The sequence below is a fragment of the Mixophyes fleayi genome, unplaced genomic scaffold (genome assembly GCF_038048845.1).
Source record: "Mixophyes fleayi isolate aMixFle1 unplaced genomic scaffold, aMixFle1.hap1 Scaffold_3122, whole genome shotgun sequence".
Taxonomy (NCBI): domain Eukaryota; kingdom Metazoa; phylum Chordata; class Amphibia; order Anura; family Limnodynastidae; genus Mixophyes; species Mixophyes fleayi.
In genome coordinates this window covers 1-20,080 of record NW_027447153.1, presented here as the reverse complement: position 1 = coordinate 20,080, position 20,080 = coordinate 1, and the positions used below count along the sequence as shown (strand labels likewise).

General features: G+C 41.6%; 1 protein-coding gene and 1 non-coding gene across 5 annotated transcripts; one reads left to right on the top strand and one right to left on the bottom strand.

The window, feature by feature from the left end:
• Window positions 1-14,185: 14,185 nt before the first annotated feature.
• Window positions 14,186-14,267, bottom strand: TRNAS-GCU (transfer RNA serine (anticodon GCU)). Its single transcript has one exon. It is a non-coding gene; the product is annotated as a tRNA-Ser (tRNA).
• A 232-nt stretch (window positions 14,268-14,499) lies between these two features.
• LOC142129093 (beta-1,4-glucuronyltransferase 1-like) lies at window positions 14,500-17,792 on the top strand. 4 transcript variants are annotated; one of them, XM_075194360.1, is made up of 3 exons: window positions 14,500-14,588; window positions 15,208-16,371; window positions 17,424-17,789. In XM_075194360.1, the coding sequence occupies exons 2-3, from the start codon at window positions 15,292-15,294 to the stop codon at window positions 17,613-17,615; spliced, it is 1,272 nt and encodes a 423-aa protein (XP_075050461.1). In that variant the 5' UTR covers window positions 14,500-14,588; window positions 15,208-15,291; the 3' UTR covers window positions 17,616-17,789. The 4 variants fall into 4 exon arrangements, with proteins under 4 accessions (XP_075050461.1, XP_075050462.1, XP_075050459.1 ...); XM_075194361.1 differs by lacking the exon at window positions 14,500-14,588 and adding an exon at window positions 14,618-14,670; XM_075194358.1 differs by lacking the exon at window positions 14,500-14,588 and having other exon boundaries at window positions 15,068-15,283; window positions 15,364-16,371; window positions 17,424-17,792.
• The last annotated feature ends 2,288 nt before the right edge of the window (window positions 17,793-20,080 follow it).

Here is a 20,080-nt window from a genome sequence, read left to right as displayed (position 1 = left end):
ACTATGTTATTCCTTTTCTTTAGACGTTTTGGTCACATGTAGGCCTATTAAAAAATCATGATTGCTAAGAAAAATGGCCTTGTGGAAGCCCACTAAACTTCATTAAAGTTATTTATTAAGCTAAAGTTAGAGCATGAATTGAAACCATCCTAGTATCCTGACTAGTATATGAATGTAGTGAACAGACACTAGATGTGGGGGTGACAAGAAAATCCGAACTGTCGCCTCGCATGATGATTTAAACTCAAACCGTCAGCATTTAGTCTGCCTTATTTTATCATCCTAAGATTAAATAGGGAAGTAAGGTGCCTGAAAACTGAGCTACACATGAGTATGGAAATATGACTAACAATGACTGGATTACAGGCTTTGGCCAACAGAATTTTACACCAGTCCTGAATGAATTGGACAGAGTTTTGTGTTTAATTTGAGCAAATCACTATGCAAAGGCTGTTTTAGATATACAGAACATTAAACATTTATATAACCTGCCGCTAGACTGCATGTAATTTAAACATCTCTACAATAATGTAAGTGACATGGTAAGAGCAGCCTACCCAATCATCATTTATTTATGAGGCACCACAGATTCCTCAGCGCCATACAGTCGGCAATACACAAACAGAATACCGGAGCAAAAGTACAAACAATGGCAGAAGACACCACTTGGAACAGTGAAGGACAAGTTCCCTTAGGTGGAGGCCCTCCAGCCTTCAAAAGGGCCGCACAAAGGAGGAAGTGCACCACGCTCTCCCTCCGGGTATGCTACGTGACCTCAGTGTGCAGAGAAGGTCATGTGAGACGGAAGTTGGCTCCCTACACTCTGCCTCACTCAGATTGGAGGTTGCCTGCTGGTAAAGGCTAGGTGGGCCTGTTGCCCACCACAGACTTGGAACAAAAAAAATCTTTACAATTTCTGTATTGCCATGCCCGCTTGTTTTCTTTATATCATTCTTAAAACTTACAAATAGTTTAAAAAAAAAAAAAACCTTTACAAAAGGGCTGGAGCCAGGAGGGCCCCTGCTCGTGAGGATATAACTGCTTTGACGATGCTATGAGTTTTATAGAGGCAGGTAATATCAAAGAGCTTTAACAGAAATGCATCAGATGATGCCTTTTTATTCAAAGTTGGTCAGAGGAATGCAGACGGGCATTCTCTTCTACATCTAGGCTCTATTACATTCAGTCAGTTAAATGCTATAAGAAACACAGTTATGAGATCATTGATGCCTTTTAAGAAAATCTTAAGTGTTTTCAAATGAACGATGGACAAATAGCGGACCAGCTGGCACTGCATCTATTTTCAATAATCCTTTTAGAAAAGAAGTCGTGTACACCATGTCCCGTTTCCCCTTCTGTGAGACACAAAGTCAAATAAGTGCAGGAAGAACAAATGGGAGGAGTGTTTACAAGCTGCTGACTGATTACCTATTTAGCAGCCATATGGGCAGAAGATACCTGTTCTTGGGATTTAAAACAAAACGAATATATAATAAAGAGAGGACTGGTAGCCATTTAAACCGCTACATTCTTGTGGTATGTGTATGTATTTGGAACCGCAATTTAAACCAATATATGCAATTACTATTTGATCCTATGACAACTGTACCTGTGAACAAAAGATTAACACATGACCTTCATATTAGAAATAATTGAGCCTCTCTAAATGATATTCAACAAAGTTTTCCTCCTTCTGTGCTCTGCTCTTTGAATTCTTCGAGGTGAGACACTTCCTCCTGTCTCTTCCCCCTACAGACTCTCTGAGGTACCATACTCCTTTTCAAAAGCTATGTCTGCGGTCTGCGCTTTGCAAGAGTATGATATCTTCACTATTGTCGAAGTCAGCTAATTGGATAAAGTCATTTCAATTAAAGTCTAGCAAACTTGGTTGTCTTTGTCTGAAAAGATGCGTACGGTACGCTATGACGTACAAGGGCACGCTACGGCGTGAAAGGGCATACGCATCCACTACACGTGGCAGCAACGGTAATTGGTCTTTTACCATACATTCGCACAAACACGCATACTTATAAAATAGTACACATTAATGGTAGTTGCAACACATAGTTATGTCTAAATATAGTAGTATTTATATGTTATATCAGAGTTACATGCATATTAGTGAAATACACGGAACGGGTTGAAGGAATAACATCATGAGTGGTATCATAATGAACCTTGTTACATATCCTACTGTTTGGTTCACTCTGCGAGGGAATCGCAGAGTGCATACGCAAGTTATGAATGATAGGGAATTATGATCTACTTAAGACTAAGGAATCTTGGTGGGAAGAGCAGAGCATACCCCCTGGAGAGGTGACCCCCTCCTTTGGATTCCTTAGGATGAACCAGCCAATGATTGACAACCCCTTGGACATTCCTGAGACCTGTACCAATAGATGCAAGCTATACCATCTTCATTGTATTACTGTATTTGATTGTGTATATAAGCAGCAGCTTGTGATCCAGCATGCAGACATCTTGTCCCCAGACTTCAGGATTGAATGACTGCACTTGATCCAGAGCGCCTGCAATAAGTAACGGCTGTATTTACTATTACTTCGCTTGAGCATATTTATTCTACTATTTGCGAATAAATCTTTGTGCTTTGAAAACACAACTCGAGGTTCGACAATCGTTATTGGTTAGCGACAATACGCACATAACAATTTGGGGGCTCGTGAGCTTTGGAGGTTTCGTTGCCGATGATACACAAGACCAACGAATTTCGGTTCCTCAACAAAGGGTGGAGACGCGTCATAAACGGGTAAGAACGCATGGTGTTCAAAACCTGAATTTTACTCTGTGTTGTGAAACCGAATGTCCGTTTTGCATTATCTAGGGCACGCTAACTAGAACCTAGGGACAAAAGAGAAAACTGTTTTTTTTTTCTGTCGTGCGTTTTAACTGTATTGCATTGCTTAGCGTATGTGTATTTCCTGCTGTGCGTACGCGAACTTCCGGTAGACTTGCCACGTGGTTAAACAATCGTTTTGATAGTTATTATACATGCATAGTATAATCACTTGTGAAAGCCTCTGAGATATTATTACTGTTGTTGGGAACTTTTGATTTTCTGCGCAGAAAAGGTGTATAGTGTGTGATGTTGTAACGTAGATACACTGTTCATTATTCATTGTGCTCAGTTGCTGTCTGACGAGGCGGATTGCCCAACTGAAGGACGGTATACAGGGCAGGTATATCGAATGCGAAAACGTGTTTTTCGCAAAGCGCTACCAATAGATCGCAAGGTTTGCTAATAATTAGTATTGGTAGGCAGTGCGATCCAACCGCACCGTTAGTGCGAATTGGTGAAGTAGCTAGGAGGAATTATACTGGAAAGGCAGGTTGATTGTATCAACTTGCGCTCCCAGCGATAATAAACTCAGCAGATTTTTGTGGTTGAGCCAGGGTATTGAGGAGCTGATAGCCCTTGGGGCCTACAGTGATATTTCTGTATTAGGGATCCTCGCCTGGTGCGAGAAAAGCGAGTGAACACGGCTAAAGGAAATACGTTCACCGAGCATTATAGATCTCTAGCGGTGAGTATAGCAACAGAGTTGAAATTATTTGGTGGAAAGAACAGAGCATTGCGGTGTGTCTGTATTTCACATTTGGCCGGAAGGAACAGAGCATTGCGGTGTGTCTGTGTTCCGGGTAGAAGGTATATTGTTCAACATGGGTGCTAAGCATACGCTAGAGATGGTCAGTGTACTGCCTAAGGAAGGCCCTATTGGTTCAGCGAGGTTTCTTATGTGTCAGAAATATGGTGCATACTCAACCGTGTATTGTGACACGTGGGTCGAGATGACCAAAGCTTGTGATAGGCCTTTCCCAACAATAGGAAGTTTTAATGCAGAGGTACTAAATACTGTAAAAGATAAAGTATGGTTGATCAAGTCAACGAAAAAGAGAAATAGACATAATGATTGTTTAAAATTGTGGCAAATGGAAGGTAACACGTGGCAGAGCAGCGAATGCAAACCGGAAGTAGGCGTGACGAAAAGTGCGCGCAAGGCGAATGTAACCGTTGGGAAGCGTGGCGAACTCAGCGCAAGCGCGCCCCCGCCACTTTATGTGGCGGGAGGGGTAAGTACAGCCGTTGTTAAAACTGAAAATAGAAAAATTGCTAAATTGTATCCTGTTTTAAGCCAGTTTCAATCAAGTGTATCTGAAAATGAAGATGAACCCACTGTGATTTCGGCCATTGCCCATGCTGTTAGTGTACTAGAGGCTCAGCGGAAGTATGAGAAAATGGCTGAGATAGGTGACAGTAGCGTGATCACTAGGAGTGAAAGCGTTCTAAATCTAGAACCAGTAAATCCTGTAGTGTCCCCTGAAGTCAGTGTACCAGAGGGTGCGTTCCCGGTCCGCACAATATCAGTTCCCAATGGGAAACCGGATAAGGATGGTATAGTTCCTTTAAGAAATGTTACAATGCATTGTCCCTGGACTAGATCAGAATTACGTTCCATTATGACTGAATTCCCAGATCCTAGAAAGGAGTTAGCTAAATATCAGAAATTTGTTAAAGACTTAGGAAATGCTCACGAACCAACCAGTAAGGATTGGCGGGTAGTGTTGAGGGCGTGTCTTCCTCCCAATACTAACATACAAAAATTTATTGAAGATTGTTTGTTGGAGGAAGATGACACCCTGACTGATGAGATTAACCAACGGAATATAGAACAAATTGTCAAACACTTAGCCATCTGTTTTCCAGTAGTAGCAAATTGGAGTAAGATTTTCACCATTAAACAAAAGGATAGTGAAACTGCCTCAGATTACTTTGCTAGAGCTATAACAGCGATCGCACGGTTTACTGGGATATCCAACATAAGTGAGGACCCACATCACAGAGAGGTAGCTGTAGGGGTACTGATGGATGGTCTTAGAGAAAACTTAAAGACGAGAGTACAAACCACATTACCTAATTGGAGAGGCGTCACGGTAGACTCTCTTAGGGAGCCTGCTGTGGAGCATGACAAAAACCTTTTTAGAAAAAGGGAGGAGAAAAGTGATGGGTTAATGACGGTAAGTATACAGGCTCTAGAAGGGGTGCATACACGACCACCAGCATACAACCCATATAACAAGAAACCTAAAGTGATCAGGTGTTTCAACTGTAACGAGGAAGGACATTACAGGAGAGATTGTAAAAAGGAAAGACTCAATGCACAGAGGGGTGGGTCACATAGATATCCTCCAAGGAGGGATCCACATAGACTAGAAGACTCACATCTACCCGCGCATATTACGGCAGCAAATGCTGCGTGGGAAATCAATAGTCAGCGCTAGGGGTCAGGTCATACCTGTAATCTACAGCCAGTGAGGTTAACAGAGAGTCAGAGTGAAGAACCAACAATGATAGTTGACATAGCTGGTAGGAAACAAACTTTTCTTGTAGATACAGGGGCGGCCCGATCTGTGATAACCTCTCCTTTCAATCTACAGGTGACCAGTAAAACTATTCCAGCTGTGGGGGTAACGGGAAAAGTGTTACATTATCCTTTAACTAAACCCGCCGAAGTTACTATCGGGCCTCTGCATACTAAGCATTCGTTTCTCTTCGCTGCAGCCGCTCCTACTAACTTGCTAGGGAGAGACTTGTTATGTAAAATGGGATGTGTCATATACTGTACTTCAGATGGTGTGTTCCTAGATATACCCGAGAAGGTTGCACATGAGGTACAGGACATATCGGACACCCCTCAAAGGTTAATGTTACACTCTCCTGTTATAGAACAAAGTCCATCTCAAGTAAAGGGGATGTTGCTGGAAATACCAGGTTCCCTATGGACCAGAGATGGACAGGACACTGGACTGATGGCAAATGTAGCCCCTGTCATGGTCAATCTAAAAAGTGGTAGGATAGCTCCAAAAATCCCACAGTATCCATTAAAACCAGAGGTGGAACTAGGGGTATATCCTGTTATTGAGAGGCTGTTACAACAAGGGATTTTAATTCGTACAGCCAGTACAGCAAATAGTCCCATTTTCCCTGTGAAGAAGAGTGAGGGGAGGGGCTATAGATTAGTCCAGGACTTAAGGGGAATTAACAAAGTTGTTGAGAGCCAATTCCCCGTATTGCCGAATCCAGCTGTCATCCTCATGCAGATTCCACCGTCTGCCAGTCATTTTACTGTCATTGATCTGTATTCTGCTTTCTTTTCAGTCCCCCTTCACCCTGACTGCCAATACCTTTTTGCATTCTCCTACAGGGGAGTGCAATACACATGGACCAGACTACCCCAGGGGTTCATTGACAGCCCCAGTATTTTCTCCCAAGCCTTACATGACTGTTTGCAATCCTTTCAACCCCACAATGGGTCTGTTCTAATTCAATATGTGGACGATTTGTTGTTGTGCTCTGATTCTTTTATGTCATGTTTACATGATACTAAATTGTTGTTGCTTCATCTTTCACAAACAGGGCACAAGGTGGCAAAGGATAAATTACAGCCATGTCAGACTAAGGTCAAATACTTAGGACACTGCCTTACTAAGGGGCTAAGACACCTGACAACCGACAGAATTAAGGCCATACAACACATGACCCTGCCGCAGAGCCAGAAGCAGATTCGTACTTTTTTGGGGATGTGTGGATACTGTAGGTCCTGGATCCCAGGTTTTTCTATTCTGGCATTACCATTGCAGGAGCTAGTCTCTTCCTCAAAACCAGAACGTGTTGTACACACAGAAGAGTCAGAGCAAGCGTTCTTTAATCTTAAAGATAGTCTGACCAAAGCACCTGCATTGGGAATACCGGATTATGAAAAGCCTTTTGAACTATTTTGTACAGAAGCTGATGGCTGTGCAGCAGGTGTCCTCGCACAGAAACATGGTGACGCTAGCAGACCGGTAGCATACTACAGTGCACAATTAGACAATGTGGAAAGATCACTCCAAACATGTCTCAGAAGTGTAGCAGCAACGGCTCTTCTGGTGAGTAAGAGCGAGGACGTAGTATTAGGACACAATTCAACTATCTATACACCCCATGCTGTATCAGCTCTGTTAAATTCAGCCCAAACCAGACATGTTTCTTCTGCTAGATTCACAAAGTGGGAACTAGCCCTGATGGCACCCTCAAACATCACCATCAAACGATGTAGCACCTTAAATCCAGCTACATACCTTCCGTATGTGTCTCTAGAGACACAAAGGGTGGGAGGTGAGGAGACCCTGGTCGATGATGAGTTAGGCAAGAATACTGACACGCATGACTGTATGGAACACTTGAATCAGACCTTTACTGCAAGGCCCGACATACGTGACACCCCCTTAGAAAATGTAGATTTTACGTTTTATACAGACGGAAGTTGCCATAGACAGACAGAGACAGGAGAGCTATGTACTGGTTACGCTGTTGTAGACGATCAGGATGTGGTAGAAGCTGAACCCCTTGGCCCACCTCACTCAGCCCAGGTGGCGGAACTAGTAGCACTAAGTAGAGCGTGTGAATTGGCAGAGGGTAAATCAGCCAATATATATACTGACTCTAGGTACGCCTTCGGGGTAGTGCACGATTTTGGGGCCCTTTGGCGTCTTAGAAACTTTACGACAGCAGCAGGTACACCAGTGGCACACTCACAACACATAAAAGGACTTCTGACAGCGATACAGTTAACCAGAACAGTAGCCGTCATAAAGTGCAAAGCCCATACCTTTGAAAAAGACCCAGTGTCATTGGGCAACAACAGGGCAGACGAAGCTGCTAAATGGGCAGCAGGGCAACCTATGACTGTATCGACCGAGACTATGATGGTTTTTCAGACATTAGACATGCAGAAATTAATTGAAATGCAAGATTTGTGTTCCCTACAGGAAAAGGCGGTCTGGAAGGCGAAGGGATGTGGTCAAGAGTCCTCAGGACTCTGGAGGGATGGACAAGGTAAGCCTGTAGCTCCTCGAACATACTATCCAAGCCTGGCTGAAGCAGCACACGGCCTGACTCACCTGGGTAAAGAAGGTATGTGCAAACTGGTGAGAGCATACTGGTGTGCTCCCGGATTTTCCTCTCAAGCCGCTAAGAAAGCAATGTCATGTCTTACTTGTTTGAGGAAAAATGTTGGGAAAACTATTCCAACTGAGCCATCCCACATCCCTCCTACAGACGGACCTTTCCAGGTAATACAAATTGACTATATCCAATTACCACCGTGCAGGAATTTAAAGTATGTGTTAGTGTGTATTGATGTGTTTTCCGGTTGGGTAGAAGCATATCCGGCAGCCACTAATACTGCTGTGTTCATTGCAAAGAATTGTACAAGACTTTGTGTGTAGGTTCGGTATCCCTAGAATCATTGAAAGTGATAGTGGTACCCACTTTACTGGTGATATCTTCCAAAATATGTGTAAACTCATGGGAATCAGTAGCAGACTTCACACCCCTTACCGACCACAAGCCAGTGGTAAGGTGGAGAGAGTAAACGGTTCTATAAAGAACAAGCTGGGTAAGATAATGGCTGAAACTGGGTTGGCATGGCCGGAGGCTTTGCCGTTGGCCCTCCATAGCATTCGAACCACTCCTAGACCTCCTCTTAATCTGTCCCCCTTTGAGATACTGTTCGGACGACAACCTCATTTGATCGTGAGTCCACAAGACGACTTGAAGTGTAATAATGAAGTGACTGTACAATATCTTATAAGAATGAGTAGACAGCTAAAACAACAACAACAAAAACTAAAAATGCTGTCACCTGGTATGCCAGAAACGAACTGTCGTGATGTTGAACCTGGAGACTATGTTATGATTCGCAATTTCTTACGTTCAGGTTGTTTAACAGACCATTGGGAAGGCCCGTACCAAGTGCTGCTGACCAGTACTACATCACTGAAGGTTGCAGAGAGAGACACTTGGGTCCATTCCACCCACTGCAGGAGAGTCCATAATCCGGAGGAAGTGCAAGACAAAACTAAGACCGACGACATAGAGCTGTCACTTGTGAGCCTGTTCCGGGAGACCTAAAGCCTGCAGTTGAGACACCTGAACCAGAGACGTTGCCTCAGAACTATCTTTCCAGCGATGGAGTGGCGGCTTTTGTTTTTCTTTTGTTCCAGGATTTTCCTTGTTTTTACTTTTTCTAGGACATTCTATTTTTGTGAAGGAGGATGGAGGACGGAGGAGAGTTCTGGGAGTGATACGGATGAAATGGAGGCCGAAGAAAAGTTAATAGGATACTCAGAGCAGCCCATTATCAAACTTGGTCCAGGGGTTATGAAAAGGTCTGCTAGCTCAGGAACTCAGAGGCAGTGTGAGGGGCTATTGTCTGATGAGTATTGTATCTGCAAGTTCTGCGACTCCCTAGTTGAAGAGAGATGCATCCAACGATGCCAGTCCCCCAGTACTCTGAATATAGGCGGGCATCCTTTGGAGGATTATCACTCCCTGGTGGGTAAGGTGCTAAACCAAACCGAGTGTTGGGTGTGCTCTCACGTGCCTCAAGGGCAGCATAATATAGGACTAGTGCCATTCCCTCTAAACATATCTGAAATACTCGAATTGAGGGGTGGGAGGCCCATAGAAGGGAGGTACAATAACACTAGGTCCCCTAGTCTGAAGCTTCGACAATACTCCATAGGCAGATCTTTGCTGTGCCTAAACATATCTCATGCAAAGTGCCTGGAGAATTGGGAGGCTGACCTATCAGATCAGACAATGGCTCGCCACACTCATTTTAGAGGGAGACTCACAAGGTCACTACTAGGCAGGAATGTTGATGGAGGTCACAAATTAGGGCGTATAACCAAACATAAGAAGGTATCCATTGGAAAAGTCTCTACAGATAAATGTAAAAATGTCATTAATGCCGACACGTGTCTAGAACAAATGGAGACACTGGGCATGGGTAGTTTTATCAAAACTCTGTGTGATATAATTCATGGGCATACTGCTCCTTATGTTCTCCCTGATGATGTGTATTTTGTTTGTGGGAGAAAAGCTTATTCCTGGGTGACTCCGAGTTCCAAGGGCTTGTGTTTCTTAGCTAAACTGGTTCCTGAAATCATGACTGTTACTCATGAAGAAATGGTTGATATTCACAAGACTACATCACCACCATACATACACACACAGTATGAACACCGTGGCAAGAGAAATATGATTCCTGGTGAGGAACCCATAGCTACAAAATTGATTAGTGAAACTGCTGGTTTCCAAGTTATGGTTGCTCTAGATCTCACCAGGACCGCTCGGGGAACATTAAACTTTAAATATATCCAAGACCTAGCCAAATTAATAGATAATATCACCGAGATGTATGATGACACTTTCAGGTATACTGGAAGGGAGCTACAAGCCTACAAGAAGGAGTTGGTGCAACATAGACTGGTACTAAATTATCTCACCTCTATTACTGGTGGGTACTGTGTGACACTGGCCACCCAGTTCGGTGTCAAATGTTGCACGTACATTACTAATAATACGGATGACCCTAAAGAGGTTATAGACCGGAAGATGGATGAAATTCTGCAGCTGAAATTCTTTATTATATGAGGTCGGGGAAAAGGTGGCGGGTTGGTTCTCGTGGTTGAACCCTGTGAAATGGTTCTCCGGTCTGGGGGAGTGGGTACAGGAAATGGTTGCTAGTGTAGGTAAGCTCCTTCTCCTTATACTGGGTGTCATCTTAGCAATTGGTTTAGTTGTCAAATGTGTTCCTACTGTGTTGAAGTGTGGAAAACGGTCTCATAGGAGTAACACTGAAAAAGAGACTGAGATCATGGTCTGTGAAGAAGTATTGTATAATCCTGAACTTGAAACGGTGATTGGGTGATAGTTTAGTACACTATCAAAGGGTGGAGCTGTCGAAGTCAGCTAATTGGATAAAGTCATTTCAATTAAAGTCTAGCAAACTTGGTTGTCTTTGTCTGAAAAGATGCGTACGGTACGCTATGACGTACAAGGGCACGCTACGGCGTGAAAGGGCGTACGCATCCACTACACGTGGCAGCAACGGTAATTGGTCTTTTACCATACATTCGCACAAACACGCATACTTATAAAATTGTACACATTAATGGTAGTTGCAACACATAGTCAGTTATGTTGAAATATAGTAGTATTTATATGTTATATCAGAGTTACATGCATATTAGTGAAATACACGGAACGGGTTGAAGGAATAACATCATGAGTGGTATCATAATGAACCTTGTTACATATCCTACTGTTTGGTTCACTCTGCGAGGGAATCGCAGAGTGCATACGCAAGTTATGAATGATAGGGAATTATGATCTACTTAAGACTAAGGAATCTTGGGGGGAAGAGCAGAGCATACCCCCTGCAGAGATGACCCCTCCTTTGGATTCCTTAGGATGAACCAGCCAATCATTAACAACCCCTTGGACATTCCTGAGACCTGGACCAATAGATGCAAGCTATACCATCTTCATTGTATTACTGTATTTGATTGTGTATATAAGCAGCAGCTTGTGATCCAGCATGCAGACATCTTGTCCCCAGACTTCAGGATTGAATGACTGCACTGGATCCAGAGCGCCTGCGATAAGTAACGGCTGTATTTACTATTACTTCGCTTGTGCATATTTATTCTACTATTTGCGAATAAATCTTTGTGCTTTGGAAACACAACTCGAGGTTCGACAATCGCTATTGGTTAGCGACAATACGCACATAGCACTATACAACTTGCTATTATTTTAGGGTACATCATGAACACCCACCCTGTCCCAGATACAGCAATCTGAACAGCTGTCAGTGACTGGCGTCACCTTAGTCACTTAGCAATGAATACACCTTTTCTGTATTTATTATGGTGTCCTTACGTTCACCAGAACCTCTTGTTAATGTGTCGCACTTAAATCATATACACATGTAGCATGAGCCTCCCCTGGGCTTCGGAAGTTTACAAAGAATCATGGAGAATACACTAGATTAAATTTATTTAATCTGAAAAATGTTTCCAAGGCTTATTTACAAAACTTAATAACAAGACATATAATATGTTACACAAATGAGTTTCAGAAAATAAAATTGGAAATAAAATCAGAGTTACTACTTACTAGTTACCTGGGGGTAACTGTATCAAGCTGAGAAATTTCCGCCGGGTTTGAAAAACCAATCTGATTCTAGATATCGTTTATTTAGTACATTCTACAAAATGACAGCTAGAATCTGATTGGTTGCTATAGGCAACATCTCTACTTTTCAAACCCACTGGAAAACTCTCAGCTTCATACATTTACCCCCTGGTGTTTGAGGGAACAAAATTGAGGAAAATGGGACATTTTAAGTATTGACAGACCCCTCATGAAAATGCACACATTATTGTCAGAAGATTTTAAACCTTTTTGCCACATAGCTATCACTCCCCACCTTTGGAGTTTAGCTGTCAATGAGGACAGATTGATCTTCCAAATGTCACAGGGCTTTTCGAAGGGAGCTAGGGATGTCCTGAGATCGGAATGTTCACAGGACCTGATTTCCCACCTTGTTCTGCTTGGCTAGATGGCTTACAACTTTGGGGCTTCAAACTCCTCCAAGATCCTATCTCTCCCTGGTCTGGCTATTTCAACAGATTAATGACACTTGCATAAGTTCAAACTCATGTCATCTAGCAAAGCACACGTTGAGATTACATTACAAGATTACATACAATATACATTGTCATACTTGAATTCAACAGAAAATAACAATCAGTCATTAGATATACTACATAATCATCATAGGGTCTCAGGGCTGCCATGAGACGGAATGGGAAAGGGACCTGGGACCCCCTACAGATGAGTTTTGCTGGGAGGAGGTGAGTTGAAGGATTGCTACAATCTCAACACACATTAAGGAAACGGCATACAAGCTTTACTATAGGTGGTATTATACCCCAGCTAAACTCTAAAATGTTCCATAACTCCAATCCGAGCTTTTGGCAGAACTGTGGTCACTGAGGTACACTTATTCACATTTGGTGGACTTGATCCTGCATTGTCCATATCTGGAACAAGGTCTTGTCCATTCTTAACTCTATCTGAACAACCAATTTCCAAAGACCCATGGACCTTTCTCCTCTCCCGCTTCCTACAAGATGAGAACACGTCAAACAAATTGATTTATTGCGTCCTTGTTGCTGGGAAATCCTTAATTGCCCAAAATTGGAAAACTCCTGACCCTCTTACTATCAGAGTCTTCAAAAACTGTTTTGCATGTTGCATGCATGGAAAGTATCACATATTACCTACACGATAAACAACACAAATTTGATGCTGTAAGACCCCCTGTTATATGAAGGAGAGTCGCAACTGTCTGCCCTCCTTCAGAACACCCTCCCGGTCTCCCCCCGTCCCTTTTTTCCTGCCCGCCCCCAGTTCTTTTGGGGGAAAAAGAAGGAACTTAGATTGTCTGTCCAACATTGTTCATTGTAACTGTTTCCGTCTGTTTCTTTTATGAATAAAAAGTAAAATAAAAAATAAATGAAAGAAAGCACCCCCGTTGTCCTGAGTGCAGCATTCCTGAATTAGTGCTCTGACAGCTACCCAGAAGTCCTGATACACTGTAAGCATCGAGGAAGGATTTAGGCAGACCAACCAGCAAAGAGATGCTGCAGCTGCATATTCCCATATACCAGTAAAGGAGCCTGCTGCCGGCAGCAATTGCCTTTTTTAAACTGGGGGCACTGCATTGGAGTGCAGTTGATACAGTCAGTGTGTGGCTGTTTGGGTAAGTGGTACCAGTGGGAGTAGTCAGTGAAGACTGGTTCCTGAAAGCTAGAGAATCTTTCCAAAATAATTGGTGGAGGAGGGTGGCATGGTATTTCCAGCTGGTCACATGGGGAGATGTAGTATGTATGACAAATATATTGTGTGTTGCAATAGAAATTATAATGCAAAAGTGTTCTGGGAAGGTTATTAAAAGTGCCCATTGGTTGAGTACCTCAATTGTAGTATTAATTCACCTTAACATTTAGGCAGGGGCCAGATATAATCATATCTCAAATAAATTTAAACTTGTATAAAGAGACATGTGACTGTTTCATAGTTTGTAACTAGTTTACATTTAAATTCAAATGATTTGCCTCACCTGTCAGCAATAGCACCAAAATATACTATTTTAGTACGGATAGGAATATTGCATGTTATTATATTCATCACTAATTAGAATGAGAGCTAAGCAACAATTTAACTAAAATAATAATTGCAAGATAGCAGTTAAAAAAAAACAAAAGTGATCGACGAGGATGGGATTCGAACCCACGCGTGCAGAGCACAATGGATTAGCAGTCCATCGCCTTAACCACTCGGCCACCTCGTCTTATGTACAGCAGTTGCAAGTGCTTTTTTATAGATCATAAGCCAACGAGTTCAACAAGAATAGTCTTCATTTTTATTTGTATAATTGCTTAGTTTTTATTGACTCATAATTTTCCAATCCGGCATGTATACGTTTCTGCATTCTAATTCTAAATATATATGCGTGCTTGCAAGTTTACTGTTGATTACATATGCTCCTCCAGTGGGTAGATGGCGCTATGAATCTTTGCATTGTTTTCCCCAGCCACATTTAATTGCAAGAGCTTTGCTTTCTGTTGTATTTGATGAAGGGTGATGGGTAATAATGTAGGCGTCATTGCAGGTAGTGACTACAAATCCATGTTCACCGCTGCTTAACTGCAAGATTCAGATATACAGTTAACATTGGATTGAATAACCAGCGTGTAGTTATAGTGTGCAATTGGATATGCGTATCAGATGTTAATGATTGCAACGAATTGGTTTATGGCATACTGCAGTGTTACTTTCTGTCACGTAATAGAATGTGTAAAGGCTAAGGGAGGAACATTAAACAATGAGTGATGGGTATAGATTGCAAGCTCTTTGGTCATCCATCAGAAATCTTACAAAGATTATTATTAACAGTTATTTATATAGAGTTTACACTGTATTTTACATTGATAACAGTGTTCACATGATATGAATGGATATTGCTCTGAATGGATACAGCAGTTAGTAAATAGATTAATAGATTTTTAGTTGAGGTTTTGTAAACTACAAGGATATTTTAAATATATATATATATATATATATATATATATATAATTTGTTCTACATTTATCTCATAATTGTATAACATTTGGCAAAGCATTTTCATTTATTTTGGTGATTTCAAGCCTGTATAGGTTAATTGGTATTCACTAAAAATTAGCCTAATATTTGGTGGTATTTTTAATATGGTTTATGTTGTTTTATTTCAGACCCAGTTTAACTAAACACTGCAAATGCAAAGGAAAATACTTGAAAACACAGAGGGAGCTGGAAACAGCTATTAGAGTAAGGCAATGCCCACTGCAGTGCGTTGTTCGTTTTTCCGCGTGGTCCTCATAGCCCTCCTTCTTGTTGCCCTTCTTCAGCTTCTCTACCTATCACTGCTCTCCAGCCTGCATGGACAACAGCAGCAAAGGTCAGCACATCCAGTGCTTGAAGGCACCCCTCACGCAGAGCCACGATGGCAGAGGGAGCTGAAGGAATATCTTAAGGCCATGCTGGCTACTGGTGGCATACTTGATGCCAGTGGACAATATCGGATTTACCGCAATCTGTTGGCACGTGAAGAGGGACAATCCAAAAACTTGGATGTGTTATTGGCTTCCCATGCTAGCCTTAGTAACCTATGGCATTTGCAGGAACTAGTACAACGTTGGGATGGCAGGATTTCATTGGCACTCTTTGCCTCAAGTGCTGCTCAAGCAAAGCTGGCCACTGTGCTAACATATACTCTTGCTCAGTTGTGCCCAGCTGTGAGGCAGAGGGTATCCTTTCATCTTGTGTGCCAGTCTGGAGATATGGCAATTTTTCCAGAACTAGAAGATCGGACAGAGTATGCCCGTCTGCATACATGCCAGGCTGTGTTTGCAAAGGCAGCAGGAATGGGCACAAATATTATAAACTATGCAGGTAATGCTTCTTACCCCAACAACTTACTAAGGAATGTTGCTAGGGCAGGTATTGGAAGTCCCGCCTTTGCACTAGTGGTGGACATTGATATGGTACCCAGTGAAGGACTCAGGTCAGGATTTTTGGATTTGGTTGCTCGAGGGGTAGATGCACGTATGGTATTTGTAGTACCTGCATTTGAAATCAGACACACTCGTCGACTGCCTGGCACCAAAGAGGAATTGCTTCGATTGTATCAGGTGGGGGAAGTGCGAGCTTTCTATGAAGAGTTATGTCCACGTTGCCAAGCACCTACTAATTATTCAGTTTGGCTAAACTTGCCAGAGAGAGAAAATTCTGGCAGACTGGAAGTCGCTTATGTTGTGGAGTGGAGAGCTCCATGGGAACCTTTTTATATTGGGAATAGAAAAGTGCCAGCCTTTGATGAACGGTTTAAGCAGTATGGATACAACAGGATCAGCCAGGTAAAGACTGACAAGTTCTATGGATTCAAAAATGTATTGCTTTAATAGATGCAATTGGTTTATAATACATTGATTGTATGAAACACATATCCATTACAGCCATAACAATATAGTAATATAAATAAAACAACTGGAAGATGAGTAAATGGAGCTTTCAACATTTGGGGAGAAAACCAAGAGACATATTTATCAATCATTGGTTATAAAAAGCTGCTGATTCTCTACGGTTTGCTGCCATTATCTAAAATGTCAATTTAATTAAAGGCAAAGCACATTGGCTGTTTTACATAACCACTAATTGATAAATTTACCCCCAAGGCTCGAAGAAGTGCAGACCCATAATGGTTTCTTATGTATGCAAGTGCGCTTACTTGTCCACTTGTGCATTTCAAGGTTCACAATCTTTAGTAGTAAACCCCTAAATCAATATACACCTACATTTGTGTGTTGGTAGGTATACTGGAAAATGTGCATGGTGGAAATGGTAAAATGTCACTTTAGGACTACACTCCTTATTGACTAAACTTTGTTTTTTCTTCAAAATGACTGCTCTGTTTATCTGCATTTATATCTTAAATGAATCCTGAGAGTGAGTGGAAGTGTGCCTACAAATGTGCTGTACCGCAGAAGTGCAACTGAAAAGTCCCATTAAAGAATATCCACACGTATTCTACAGGTGCCCCTGTACATGCACCATCTCCACAACTTTATCGCATTTAAGTAATCTCATCAGAATACTTATTTAGTGTCCACACACAAAAACTTGATCACCATCTACCTTCCCAACTTCGCCCATTGGCGGTTACAAACTTTTGCATCCCTGCAGATACAGCCTTCCTTGCCTGCAAATCCATGCACTTCCCTGGTTGTATTTGCACTAAATTAGCTGCATGACATCACTGTCGGATTTCACTTTTGCATGGTTGAAAAAAACCCCTTATGAAATGTACACTTGCTTGGTGAAGAATACAATGGAAGAAAATTAGGTGGGTCATTCAGACAGGTGTATTACAAAAAGTAGTGTGAAGTAACCCAATGTTCTTGTTTTCCAGGCTTGTGAGGTGAATATTGCTGGCTTCTCATTTGCAGTCTTGGATTCTGCATTTCTGCTTCACAAGGGACACAAGCTACCTGGGGACTTCCACAGCCAGAAAGAGGCAGAGAACAAAAGGAACCGTCTACTCTACAGAGGCTTCAAGGAGGAACTAAAAATGAAATACCCCGATTCCACTAGACGCTGTTAATAATACTTGTCGTTACCTGTATGTGAAGCCAGGACTGTTAAAGGGATGCTACATATGCTTTGAGATGGTTATTGAAGGTCATTAGCTCTAGGAATTGAAGACAAAGGATAGGACCTTTTCTGGGATTCTGCTGCTCATGATCCAACAATTCTACACCTAATGGTATTGTAGAATGAAATGTGATGTAATATATGTATTTATTGTGTGTGACTATTAAAAATCAGACACTGTATCAATCTGCAGCTGCCTGTTCATTTACCAGTCACCTGACTGACAGGACACTGTTCCTAGAACAGTGTCCTGTCATCTCGGTAATATTTTGGAAGTACCAACTATTGATAGGTTTATATATTCACCAGAAACAACTGCTTTCTTGGCTTATAGTAGACAAGCAAACGTGCAATAGTTATTGCACTACTCTCAGCATGCTGGGTGTTATAGTTCAATGACAACTGTGGAGCCACACGCTGCCTATCCGAGGGTAGATAAACACTGAGTAACTGAAACATTTATTGACTGTCAAAATAGTTCATACTGTTGTTTATCCCCAAAGTTTTATTTTGGGGTCATCTGCTACAAGAGTTTTTATTTTGGACTGTTTGTTAAAATAATGACAATGAGAACTATCCCGCTTTGTTCATTACTTTTAATTTATCTCCTTAAACAATCCCTTTGATATATATTATGTACAAGGACAGTATGTTATTACTGAAATATTTAAAATATTTGTGATAGTTTTATGTCTTTCCCATATTATAATAAAGCTTACTACATATCCTTACCATTTGGTGCAGTTGCTCTGGATGGATGGTGCTATTTGATGGGTTGGAACAGTCTTCATTTGTTTTTAGTATTTCCATTTCAGAAAGGGTGTACATTCTACCTGTTGGAGTTAACGGATTCATCTTACACATCTACCATAATAATCCATAAAACATCCAGCTTACTTGGGTATGATAAAGACGGTGATGGACCAGCTGGATGGAGGAATGTCACTTTCCCTTCATCGATGTTCTCATCTTTCTCCATAATAAATGTGAGTCACTATTTCTTGTCAGAAACAGCAGTTACATAACCTCTGATGTCAGCAAGTGGGAGCTGATACTACATTATCTTGAGGAACTGAACAAAGACCCTTTGGCTTTTTTTGAAGTGTCCCCAAGTTGTTTTCTGCAGCTGGCATAAACTTTTGGCATTTCAGAAAATAATTTACACATCCATTCTGAAACAGTTCTCATCCCCTTCTAATTAGAGGTATGATTAGCTTTTTAAACAGGTTGAAACAATGCTACGTAAGGTACCTGTCACTTTCCTCCATCTTTATTCTTCTTTACTTCTTTAAACCAATTTAAACACCGACCACTGCTGTAAACCAATGTAAACACCACCGCAGACTCCTCAGACTGGGCTGTCAGGGAGTCAGAGAAATAATTCCCATGAGACTGCTGAGTTGTGAGAGGAGCATGTGCTGAGCTCTGATTGGTGGAGCCAATCATATGCTCCTCTGACCTGTGGATATCAGCAGCAGCCTCATGGGCTGTGCCTTCTCTTCTCTGCCTGGCCGGGTGACTGAGGCTTCTTCTTGTGAGTACAGTGCTGCTCACAGTCTGCTGTCTCCCTCCCTCCCAGCATCCCTTCACCAAGTTCCTGTTCCTCCCTGCTCCCAGCACACAGTCTCCTAGTCTGATACTCCACTGCAATTAAAAACTCTGCTTTTTCAAATGGTCCAGGGTCAGGTTAGGTTTGGGTGGACTTAAATTAGTGGCCAAGAGGGCTTTTTTCACTAATTAAAGTCCACCCAAACCTACCCTGTCCACCTGTAGTGGTCCAGGGAAATGTAAGAGACAGGCCTATTCAACACAATTGAAGTATCTTTCCACTTTAGTTTACACGCCTGTGCAGAAGTGGGAGCAGACGCTGTCTGTAAAATATCGCCCCTAAACACACCTGAAGAGAAACGGTCATTCCTCTATTTAAGTGAACTAGAAAAAAAATATTGATTTGTTGATTTTCTCAGATGTGTAGTGCCTCAATAAATACATTTTCATGAATCATTTAAAACTAAAAGCTCTTGTAGCAGTTGATCCCATCATGATCCCAAAATAAAACTTTGGAGATTTATTAACAACAATATGAACAATTTTTGAGCTGTTTTTCAAACATTTAAAAAAAAAAAATGGCATTTTGAGAAAATCTAAATTTTTATTTTAAAATTTAAAATTTAAATTTTTTACTGAAACATACTGCTGTTTTATATATCATATGAAAGGCCATAAAAAGTTTGAAATGAGACCTTGCCCAACTCGCTAGGTCAATCAGGTGAGCTACAAATGCAATTTACCAAAATGTCGAAAGAAATTTTTTTGTTAAAAAAATTGCAGTTTTAAAGGCATATAACTTAAGTACATTTCATTGTATTGATATATATCACTTAATCTACTTTACTTGTACAGTTTGCATCCATC

Excerpts from the sequence above, each read along its gene's own strand:
- LOC142129093 (XM_075194358.1), top strand. The coding sequence starts at position 15,191 with ATGTTGTTTTATTTCAGACCCAGTTTAACTAAACACTGCAAATGCAAA. Across the intron at positions 15,284-15,363 it reads AGCTGGAAACAGCTATTAGA|CTTCTCTACCTATCACTGCT; the intron begins GTAAGGCAATGC and ends GCCCTTCTTCAG. Across the intron at positions 16,372-17,423 it reads GATACAACAGGATCAGCCAG|GCTTGTGAGGTGAATATTGC; the intron begins GTAAAGACTGAC and ends CTTGTTTTCCAG.